This window comes from Aptenodytes forsteri, unplaced genomic scaffold, assembly GCF_000699145.1.
Source record: "Aptenodytes forsteri isolate BGI_AS27 unplaced genomic scaffold, ASM69914v1 Scaffold241, whole genome shotgun sequence".
NCBI lineage: Eukaryota > Metazoa > Chordata > Aves > Sphenisciformes > Spheniscidae > Aptenodytes > Aptenodytes forsteri.
Genome location: NW_008795252.1, coordinates 2,145,866 through 2,157,664, shown reverse-complemented (window position 1 = coordinate 2,157,664; position 11,799 = coordinate 2,145,866). Strand labels below are relative to the sequence as shown.

The following is an 11,799-nucleotide window of genomic DNA, read 5'->3' as shown; positions in this document are numbered from 1 at the left end:
TATTAAACAAGACCGGCCCCAGTACTGAGCCCTGGGGAACACCGCTCGTGACCGGCCGCCAACTGGATTGAACTCCATTCACCACAACTCTCTGGGCCCGGCCGTCCAGCCAGTTTTTGACCCAGCGCAGAGTCCACCTGTCTAAGCCGTGAGCCGCCAGCTTCTCTAGGAGAAGGCTGTGGGAGACGGTGTCAAAGGCCTTGCTGAAGTCCAGGTAGACCACATCCACAGCCTTTCCCTCATCCACTAGGCGGGTCACCTGGTCATAGAAGGAGATCAGGTTGGTCAAGCAGGACCTGCCTCTCATGAATCCGTGCTGGCTAGGCCGGATCCCCTGGTTGTCCCGCTCATGCCTTGTGAGCGCCCTCAAGATGAACCGCTCCATAATCTTCCCCGGCACCGAGGTCAGGCTGACAGGCCTGTAGTTCCCCGCATCCTCCATGGGAAAAGGCAGGCCCTGTGCTGCTTCGGGTGAGCACTTGGATAGATTTGTTCTAAGAGCTCCCATCTGGGTAAGTTGGGAACTGATCTCTCCTACAACCTCTTCTCAAGCTGAAAAACTCCTCCCAAACCAAGCTGGTGTTTTGGAGGTACCTGACTGCAGGAAGCAGCAACTGTTTAATAGACACCACTGTGTCTTTATGCAGAGGGAGAGGAGAAAGAAGGAAGAAGAAAAAGCAGGGAGACTGGAGTCTGGAAGAGTTTGGTTTCTTCATAAAGCTGGTGCTTCATGCTGGACTTCTCTGAAGGAGAAGGGCTGCTGGCAACATCCTTTGCCTACAGCTGCAGGTATTGACACTATCTCCCACTCAGGCCACTGTTGAGTCTACTGGAGCTGGCATGGGCTCCTCAGTCAAATGTTGTTTTGGCTCAAAGCAGTCCCCTCTGTCACCATAAAGCAACAGAAAAGGTCACAAGGCTATCTGCTGTTTTGTTTTCACTCTTCCTTTTGTAGGGAACCGTAAGAGCTCAAGCTCAGCTCACATTATCCTTCCAGATTTCAGTTTAACAATCTGCATGGTATCAAGTGTCTCCAGCTGCCTATGCCAGACTCCTCACCAATCCTTACCACTCACGTCAGGGATATCCAGTCTGTACAGCCCTCCCCATCCTGCCACAGACTTCAGAAGATGAGGACTGTCAACCTAGCACTCTCACTACCCAATTAGTGGTAGAAGAAGTGAAAAAGCAGGGATGTGAGTGACTTGTACCTATATATGTTGTGCATTGGGCAGTAGCCCTCCTTCATTCCCAAAGAAGCACAAAAGTACCTTGTGATTTTAAATATTCTTAGGAGTCGAACACATCTCAACACCGAAATGCCCAGTGGTGACATGATCTTTGTCTCAACCAGAATGGTTTCCAGGATTCCTCCACACACAATGAAACAGTCAAAGCGGTTGAAGAGGGACACAAAATAGGCCTGGAGACCAAGGCTGTACATCTTCAGCAGCATCTCTGCCGTGAAAAGAGCTAGCAGCACCTTATTGGCAGTGTCTCATGAAAAACAAACAGAAACAGATTAATGAAACTTAGTCAAAAGATCATCACAGCTAACCATCGGCCCTTGCCCTTGCCTATAAGAAACCCCTTCTGGGATCAGTTTGAAAGGTTAACTTCATATAAGCTTGGGTCAAAGAACGGGCTTCAAAAGCGTGGGCATCTCATTCACAGAAATGTTTTACGAAGATGCTTACAGTGATTCTTATGTATTGCACACACAACTGTGATGTATTACACAACCACAAAACCTCCATGGCAGGGACATGCCTTCCTATGCACAACGTCCCATCACACTTGTCATCTGCAGATGAGAGTGGGAATAGAAGAGCTGCTGTGCTACCTACTGTTGCTTAATTAAGCCTTTCAGCTGCTCTCACCTCCAGTGAGGATTCAACTGTTCTGCAGACAGAAGAACTTTACAAATCACTCTTCCTTCCTCACCTCCCTGGTAACTAGAATTTATCATAAATGCCATTTCAGGGAAAACCTTGGAGAACCTGCGGCTCCCAGTAGCTATCCATAAATTGGAAATCCAGTTGCTGCAAATATATATTTAGCATAAACTCCTGATTTCACCTACACCCAGTGGAACACTGCTTTGGCTAGAAACGAGGAACTTGCATTTTCCCTGAAACTTCTCCCATTGTAGGCAGATATTTTGTTGTATTATTTAAGATCCTCCACAGACAGAGGACTATTTGGAGCTGTGTATGCTCCTTTTACATTGTGTGGTCTAATGAATCAGATCCTCCCTCAGCCCCCTTTTTTGACACTGACCAAAATAAACAGAACCATCAGCCTCTCCTTACCTTGGACCTCCGTGAGCCAGTCTGGCTGGTTGTAGTGTTCAGAGGCAATGGTAAGAGTGTTGAGAAACACAAGGAAAATCACCAACCAGTAGAAAACATTGGACTTGACAGCGGCGCGGCACTTTCTTCTGCAGAATCGATTCCATCGGCGCCAGTAGCGACTTGAAAAATTGGAAAAGGAAAAGTTCTTTTCAGATAGGGATCCTTAGGCTATTGCAAATCTCTGTCAAGAGAGACTCTAGTCTTGATTTATTGTTCAAGAGTGGTAGAGAATAACTAAAGTTCACCCTGAGAAACGTTCTCTCATTCTCATCTGAGTCGACAGTGTGATCATCCTTCCTTTACCTATAGGAATAAATTTAGTCCTAAGCCAATTTGCAACATTTAGGGGTGAATAAACCTCTTCAAGCAATGTCTTAATCTGATTAAGACATCCATCACAGCTACCCTGTGAGGTTTTTTAGCCCAGTTCCCGCAAAAATAATTATTCTTCTTGTATTTAATGCTGGTGTACTGCAATGGGACCTTGCCCAGCCTCAGGATAGTCAATGAAAAGATACCCACGATGTACCGTGGACCTTTGAATTAAGTTTTTGGAGAGATGAGGTCAAATAAAATCCATGGAACATTTCCAACATTCAGCAATGTTCAGGAGTAAGGCCAATACGAGGGCTAACTCTGAACAGAAAGACAAAACTTAGGGGACCTCAGCATCTCACCTTCATGCCTGGATCTAAGGATACCATTTGCTAATCAACAGACCTTTTAAAGTTTGCCTTCCATGAACGCATCCCCTTGTGTCACTGATTTCTGAGGGTAATTACTAACCACAGAAGATATTTAAAGCTAATTACACACCTCCTACTCTTCAGAATTTAACTTGCATAGCAACCAGTTTCCAGGCAACACTTGCCACTGTATAATAAATCTAATAGTTTTATATAGATATAATATACATATATGTGTGTGTGTGTGCATGCGTGTGTGTGTGTGTGTCTCTAAAGAAATACACACATACACAACATTACAGGAAGAGAGAACTTTACTTGGCTAGTCTTCTCTTATGTATTATTTCCAGTGATAAACTATGGCCATGCTTCAGGTCAGGGTTCAGCATCTATATGAACTAAAGCCAGGCAACGTGAACATTACACACTGGCCAAGAATTTTGCAACAACATTTTAACAGGTAATCAAATCCAGGCTGTTTTAGCTATGCAATTTATAAAGGCACCCAGTCTAGCTAGCACAAACATTTAATAAGGGGGTGTGTTTTGCAGTGGATTTGGGACAAGAAATGATCTTCCCAACTTTCAAAATGGGCACAACACTTAAGCATTCATGTTGTCATTAAATCATTAGCAATCCCACACACTTTTGTGTGTACTTGTGCACAAATGTGTGTGCAAATGACCATGCGATAATACAAGTGTTTTTTGTGCTTACTTCTACATACAAATAAATCCACGGATTGTAGGAATGTGATCACGGATGCAACTCTTTGCACAGGGATGCATATAGGCAGTGTGTACGCATATGTGCATTCCTGAATTTACATTACTGTTCATTATTTACGTAAGCTGAAGGACAGGGTTGCTCACTTGTTCCAGTTATTCTGAAAATTAATTTAGTTCTTTATACAATTGACTTTGAATTCAGAGTTATGGAGGCAGCTGGGCTTCTACTGAAGAGGTAGAAATGGACTGGGACCTCAACAACCAAGTTCCATGAGTTCAGTCAGCCTTTCCAATGGAAACCCACAGATGACCACCTGGGGACTGCTTCACATTTTCAGAAGCTTTAAGTCAACAGAAAAACAAATACGACCAGAAAAACTCCACATGTCCCATGGTGAAAGGGAGCATTTCACAAGTAAGATGCAAACCTCACCAGTTGAAAGATTTACAATCAAGCAAAGCAGAGTAGTGCAACAGAGTGTAGGAGAGAGAACCTTGAGCTGACAGGGTTGGTGTTGATGGATGTAGTATAATTATGTGGTTGAACTTTTTTTTCTTCTGCTTTTATATTTTATGGCTTCAGATATGTAGGTAGCAATCAGATAGGTACTTCTGAGTGAAATACTCTCAGTAGTCCCTGTGCCTTATTTCAGTATGAAACTAAGAAAAAGGATCTTGATTTTTGGTAGATGACTGACTAAAATCTGACAAGTTTGGCAGTGTCTTCTAGAATCACCACTGCAGGAGTAAACCACTTCACAAAGTAAGGAACAAAACCAGTAGAATGGAGGAAAAGCAAAAGTCAGTTTTACTTACCTAAACTTTGATTTTGAGATCCGATGCCTGAAAGATAAGAATTGCCATTAAAGTCTCTGAAGCCGTCCCATACCTCCCAGGCTTTTATGAAAATAGCAATAGAAAGAAACAAAATTAAGCTCAATTAATTTTTCAATGGATGCTGTTTTCCTCTTGAATCCCCTGTAAGTCAGTGTAGGCACTGGGCATGGCTAGAATTCACTGATATACAAATCTTGTTTTTTGGCGGGAGTTATGAAGCAGGAGTCATGCTATGATGGGATTCTACCACCTACAGACATCAGTGAACCAGCTTTTCCCTTGGGTAAAAGGCTGGCCTAATGCTAGGGGCACTCTACATCTGCTACCAAATTTATTTTTCAAGTATGACTTTTTTCTTTTAGTCACTATTTTTTTTTCTTATATTAAAATATGTATGACTATACAGACAGACTTGTTGCTTTCACACATCACCTGTCACTTCAGGATATATAAGCACATTATGAAACCATGGGGAAAATAATGCTTTCTTTCTTCCCAGCAATTGAAGGAAAAACAGTGCATGGCAGATATTTTCAAATTTAGATACTAACACTTGTTTGTCTGTGTTATCTATGTAAATTGGTTTGAATTCAAAAGGGTCTGAACAATAACAGATTCTGTTGCTATCAATGAAATTTTGGGAATTAAGTATTCTTGAAAATTTGGCCATGTTCCCACTATATATGTGTTTAAATATCTAATTCCATGCATTTGGATTTATTCACCTAAATAATCTTGTTAGCCTTTTATGAGGTCACAGGTAAAGCTAGAGATAGACCCCAATTTTCTAACCACTACCTTGCTCTGCTTGACACATGTCCTGTTAGGCCTTTGAACTCTTTGGCTGTCTTTTGGTACATACATAATGGTGCACAGAGAGAAATAAACATATGTGGATGCAATGACATGAGTCAGAGGTGATTTAGGAAGCTACAAAATCCACTACCAATAACAGAAGAAATGAGAATCTGGGGAGTGACTATGAACAAGATATTTCTGCTGGGCTGAAGCATTTCTTAAGGTGCCCTGTATGATAGGAAAGTGATTCATTGTTGACAACAGTCAGCAAAGGTCTTACTGTACTGGCTTAAAAACGGATTCACTGTTAGCAGACATGGGACAAAGTCATTTTCAAAGCATCTAACACTACTTTCTGTAGCAGTCTTAAAAATGGTCATGTCCCTGTTTGAGGACATCAGTCACTGACAAGTAGTCAGTGATGGGTCAGTTTCCTTATGTGGAAGAGATTTTAGTGATAGGAACATTTCACCAGCAGATGGTCCAAGCCAAAAAAAAAAAAAAGCCTTTGCACTGAATACATCATTCCTGCTGTGTCACAGGCAGCTTGTCTAGGCCACATACTAGGCAGCAGTGTGGTTACAGACACCCGCAACAACTCTTTTGATAAAGATGAAATAATGCACTGGCTGAACAGAATGCTAAATTATGCTGCAGAGACAAAGCGAGCTTTAACAAGGATGACGAGTGAAGCACCTACAAAGCACATCCTTAATGTTAAAGCTATCCCAACTTCTCACTGAGAATTCTTCTTGATAAGCACTACCTACAGACTGTAATGGATCAGATTTACAGGCAACAGGAAAGAAGGCTCAGACAAAAACAGGGGAAAGAAAAAGAAGAAAAAATCACAATGAAGGAGAAAGCTGGGCACTGAAAAGGAGATGGCGAGGACTTTCATAGGAAAAGGTTGGGGGGGGGCACGACGAAAAGAGAGCAAGAGATGTCATGGGAAACTTGCCTGGTGGAAGGTGAAGGACAGGGAGTGTGAAGTCCTCTGGTGACCTCTCTGGCTAAGGGTTTCCCAGTAAGGGAGCTGTGTGGCATTTAAGGAATCTTCTATTTATTTAAGCAAAGGAGATGTGGCAGGTGTAGTACTCATCATGCATGAGATGAGATAATTATATATTTGGAGCATTATAAGCAGCAGCCAAGTGCATTCAGTGCTCCCACAGGTTAGCTACAGCCTCCCCCCCCATTGCCTTACTGCTGTGGCAGAAGGCTTTTTATCACATGTGGGTGTGCTATATATATAGAACAGGACAAGGAAGGAGGAAGAGATTTACATTTAGAGGCAGAATCCAAGAGTGAAATGGAATTTTGAAACACGAACTGTACAATAACTGATTCTGAAAACATTATGCTCGAATCTGAAACATATTTTTCAAATAACCCTTATAATCAAGAATCTTTTGTCTTTCAGAACCAGGGTTAACTACGTCATATAAAAAAGTGCTTTTATGGCGTCACTAGGGGCTGTCAAATAGTCTGGATTTGGAGCTTTGCCATGGCCTCTTTGTGACACCCCAAACTGGCACTTGCCAGGGGTTCAGGGTGGACCAGATTCTCTGCTGAGTTTAAACATGGATCTCTTGCATCCCTGGTATCCTGGGAGCTTTATGTCATTGGGAGAAAGAGAGTGTCCCCATTTGTGTCCAGCTCTGGAATGTCTTGAGAAACTATTGTTTAAAATCATGGTATAGGAGCCTATACAAAAACCATTTCAGATCACTACTGAGTGTTTTTATCATACGAACCATCTAACTCCGATTATCTTTTAGAAAGACAAACACAAACATCAGACCTCTACTGTTCGACTAGCTATCTTTTAAATTCTCTAAAACTCTTCTAACCTTACGTAGTTATGTACCACATACAGATAAGACAGTGAAATTTAAAGATTTTTCAACATAAACTCAGGATAATCAGCATAATTCAAATATAGTGAGAGATCCCACATTCTGAGAGATAAAGTCTTCGTTTCTCTGTTCATGGTGGACACCAGAGAAGAGAAACTATGCACTTGTGAAGGATGTGACACTCTTGTATAACAGGGATTGAGGACTTTATGTAATTGTACACACAACAAACAATTCTGGAAAAATCTTGTAGGTCTCCAAGCATGACGCAAAGGCCATGTTACAGTTGTTTTCTGGGTGTAGAAATTACTAAACATGACCATGAAATTATCTGGCATGCTGGCCACAACTACTTTTACACTGTATGATCCCGCCTATAGGCAACTATCTTCATGAGGACTTACAAAAGCCCTTGGATACTGGTAAAACCTCTCAGAAAAGCAGTAACACAGAAATTTACTTACTATGCCTCTGGGTTATACACAACTTCGGGGAACATCCAAAGACCGGCGCTGTGCATGCCTTACAGATTTTAGAACTGTGAGAACACAGTCTTGGTGTGATATTGATTCTGTTTTGGTGCAATATGGTGCATTCATGCAGTTACTGATCAAGCAGCACAACATTTTTCCCTCTCTCTATTCCTGCTGACGACATTTCATTGCTTCTAGTCAGGATCCTGGCATCCCTGAAGAGAAGATGCCCTCCCTCAGGTCCTCTTTCCACATATTACTGGGACAAGAGCATATAGTGACATGACATTTTCAGGACTGTACGCTGCATACCTGATAATCTCTCAGCCTAATAAAGTGTTAGGGCTAAGTTCTACCCTCAGCTATGCCTCTGCAATTCACACTGAAGCAATGGGCCTCCATCCTTCTGCCTGCTATCCTCTGTACAATGCAATTAACACTGGGGTTGTACAGGGACATGCAATGACCACTTCTCATTTCTGACCATTAATTAAAAGCCTCCAGCAAAACAGAACAGATGACTGGCCCTGGAGAACTTGCGTTCTGATGTGGACTGAGGTCCTCCTGCTGAGGCAATCACTGAATTTCAGCAGAGTCCACACAGCGATGCCTCTTCTCTTTTTTTACATTCTTGCCCTTCTTGCAGAAGCACTGGAGAGCATGCTGACCTGACGGGAGCGATGATGGTTTTAAGAGAGAGGTGGTCGTTGGCCAGCAGCAGCAAGAATCTACAGAACATCCTTAAGAAAACTGGATCTGTCTAGCTTAAAATTGAGCTGGTTTGCTATTCAACAGGCTTTCTTACAGGCTGGGAAAATAGGCCAGCACTTCAGCATTTAGTGAATAATCTTGCTCTCCCTGTGGCAAGTCACAGGCAAGGCCTGTCACAGAATCCAAAGTAGGAAGATAATTCCTCCTCCACAAGGGCATGCTATTGTCCTTTAGACACATATCTAGAGCTGACTGTGAATATCAAAAACACCTTGCTCATAATAAATCGGAGAGCAGTAGCTGAGGCTGACACATAAGGGTTGATCCTATGTGTTTTCCTGCTGAAGTCAGCAGTGGTTTCAGAGCTTTTGGCAGACTTTTCTTACCACTGCTCCTGATGTGATGGGAACTTTGGTCCTCACAGAAAGAGGCTATGTTCTCATTAGGTGAAAACCAGCAGCAACTATAGCGAACCTGCAAGCAAACTGACTCTTTCGCCTTTACCACTGGCTCCTACGCTGATTACTGCAAGAACTGCATAGGAATTATTTTCCCAGCCAGAAAAGCACCAAGGGAAAATCACTGATAGTTCAGCTGCCAGGGAAAGCTTCCATTGTTCGTAATATTTTCAGGACACGTTGTTTTCAGTTGGAAAGCCAGTGTAGGTTGTTCATTTTGTTTTATCCTGTTTTACTGTTTTAACCCTCTTTGATGGAAAAGCAATTGAACTGTCCCCCAAACGTATGGAAATCCTGGCCAAGGTGAAAATGCCAAGTGGCTTACTGTTTCAATGAAAGCAGATGATTTTAAGCTCTCTTTCCCTTTGAGCTCAAGTGCTATTGAGGCTCTATGGAACATTAGTTTCCACAAAGGTCTTTTTTTTAGCTAATAAATACGTATAAAAGCAAGCTCTATTGTGGCACTCCAGATCTGTATGGTTGTATTAGAAAATTAACATTCTGGTTGTATTGGAAGATTATATATGCTGACATTCTGCACAGAACAGATTACTACTGATTATGAGCAATAGCCTGTCCTCAGGAATCTAAGTAAGTCCTGCACAGCAGTAACCACACAGGCTCAGGGAAATTACTCGCTATTGGGAAGTCCTGGGTATAAGGCTATCCTGTAAATAGAAACCCATTGCTCCTCGTTCTGGGTTTATCCCACTGGTGCTTGCTGCAGAGGAAACATGTTTCTTTGTACCCAGAGGCAACAGGTTATTAAAGCTGTGACACATCAGAAGTAAGATAAGTTCCACTTCCAAAAGTTGTCCTTGAGGATAAAAGCTGTTGTGTTTCTACTGCAGGGCAGATGCCAGTGCAGTACAAGGCAAAACCATGACAGGGATGATAGACTGTGGAAGCTGTGGGACACTTTTCAAAGTCCTGTGGAACCCTACAAAACCTTTTTCAAATTCAGATGCCTGATAAAGCTAACACCCATGTTATGACGGGAACTACTCCCTGCCACAGCTCTCCTGATGGCAACAGAATTACACCAGGAATGAATATGAATGAGTTTTTTTTTTGTTTTAGTTCTAAGAAACTGCGTTTACACAATAAGCAAAGAGAGATTAGATGTTAGATTCCTCCTGAAACTCCTGCTGGTTTGAAGACTGGCATTGCTCCAGACAGCACAGCTGATGAAGGCAGTTTCTATAGTATGGATACTATAGAAATAAAAGCTTCTTTGAGACAATTCATCAGGAGGAGATAGCTTGTGTTTGAGAGGTGCTCTCCTGATCTCACATAGCATATGTCTCTGTGGAGCTGAGAAAGGCTGTCAGGGAAGATCTCCTTTTCCAAAAGGCATGCTTGAGCCTGGCTTCTCAAGCAGATCTTTCTGTCATTCACAGACCCAGCCTTTCAAAGCTCTACGGTTTTTATAAGAACAGAAAGAACAGCCAGTAATTCTAAGTTATCTTCAATAAAAGTGCTTTTTCTTTCAGCCTCCTGGGTACTTTCTTCCTTTTATCATGAGCGCATTCTGATGGCAAGGTCAGCCTGTAACCATGGTGGTGGTGCTGGGGTGGTTAAATGCCCTAGCAGCCTGATGCCACTAAATAAATAAATATATTACCTTTGACTTGAAATCTCCCTGTTGCTTCAGTCATGTCTGGTTGCAGCTTGCCCAGTGCAGTCTCTGCCCTCTGGGAAAAAATGTGTTTATAGCAAGGCAGTGGGGACTTATGGCCACTAGGTGATTTTAGCAGGCTGGTAAAAATGAAGACTTGTCTGCAATAGATGAAACTCAACAATTGAACAAAAACTTGCCTAGCCATTTCAACTGTAAAAACAAAATCCAGAGGGCAGATGACTGCTCAAAAGTCCGGACCTAATCTTCAACTAGAGTAAATCAGGATGGCATGACTATAATTATTAATGCTTACTGAAAGTCACTAGTACTAGATGAGGAACTTATTTGAAAAGCTCAGCTGACTTCCCACAAGAATTATCTCTATTCTTGAACACGGGGCCAAATTGTGATGCTTTTAGTCAGGTTCCAATAAAGGAAAATACTCATTCAAATAAATTCTTGCTTACATTTTATATGTTCCAACAGCAATACTGGTCTATGGGAGGTTTAAATGAAGGCTCAGTGAGAAGAAGAGGACTTAATACTTCCTGAAACCAGGAAAACTGGTTTCTCTCTCTGCCTGAATGTGTGATGCAGTTACAAGACAAACTAGAAAGGAGTTCAAGCCTCAGAATTAAAGGCAAACCTGATTTTACCCATAACTGAGGAATTTGCAGCTCTACAAGTTTGAAGCAAACATTTTACAAAAGCAGGAAGCATTGGCAGACTTTGTATCTCGCTCCAGAGTTTAAAATACAATGATCAACCAGGAAAATGAATGGCTGTAAGGAGCCTATCCATCTCTTAGAGATGAAAAGCAGTCTGAGTGAGGCCTTGAGGATCTTAACTGTCCTTGGGTAAGGGGTAAAAAAACCCATCTCAATAACAGACTTCAATTCCCTTAGTATACATCACTCATTTTCAAATGAAGTGGAAAGTGGCAAGGAAACTGTTTATCTCCGTGAATCTTACGTGTGCTGCTCTGGTGAAACTTAGGGCCCTGTTTTAACATTTACAAAATGGGAAGAAGAAATGAATCATAGAATCATAGAATCATTAAGGTTGGAAAAGACCTCTAAGATCATCGAGTCCAACCATCAACCCAACACCACCACGCTCACTAAACCATGTCCCTAAGTGCCGCATCTATACATCTTTTAAATACTTCCAGGGATGGGGACTCCACCACTTCCCTGGGCAGCCCGTTCCAATGTTTAACTACTCTTTCAGGAAAGAAATTTTTCCTCACATCCAATCTAAACCTCCCCTGGCGC

General features: G+C 42.2%; 1 protein-coding gene across 1 annotated transcript in view; it reads right to left on the bottom strand.

The window, feature by feature from the left end:
- CACNA1C (calcium voltage-gated channel subunit alpha1 C) overlaps positions 1–11,799 on the bottom strand; it is a 521,583-nt gene that overhangs the window by 105,294 nt on the left and 404,490 nt on the right. Inside the window, exons 11-13 of the mRNA XM_009278953.1 lie at positions 4,585–4,611; positions 2,313–2,473; positions 1,272–1,497 (exon numbers count right to left, since the gene is read on the bottom strand). Coding sequence (XP_009277228.1) covers positions 1,272–1,497; positions 2,313–2,473; positions 4,585–4,611 — 414 coding nt within the window. The remainder of the gene's footprint in view (positions 1–1,271; positions 1,498–2,312; positions 2,474–4,584; positions 4,612–11,799) is intronic.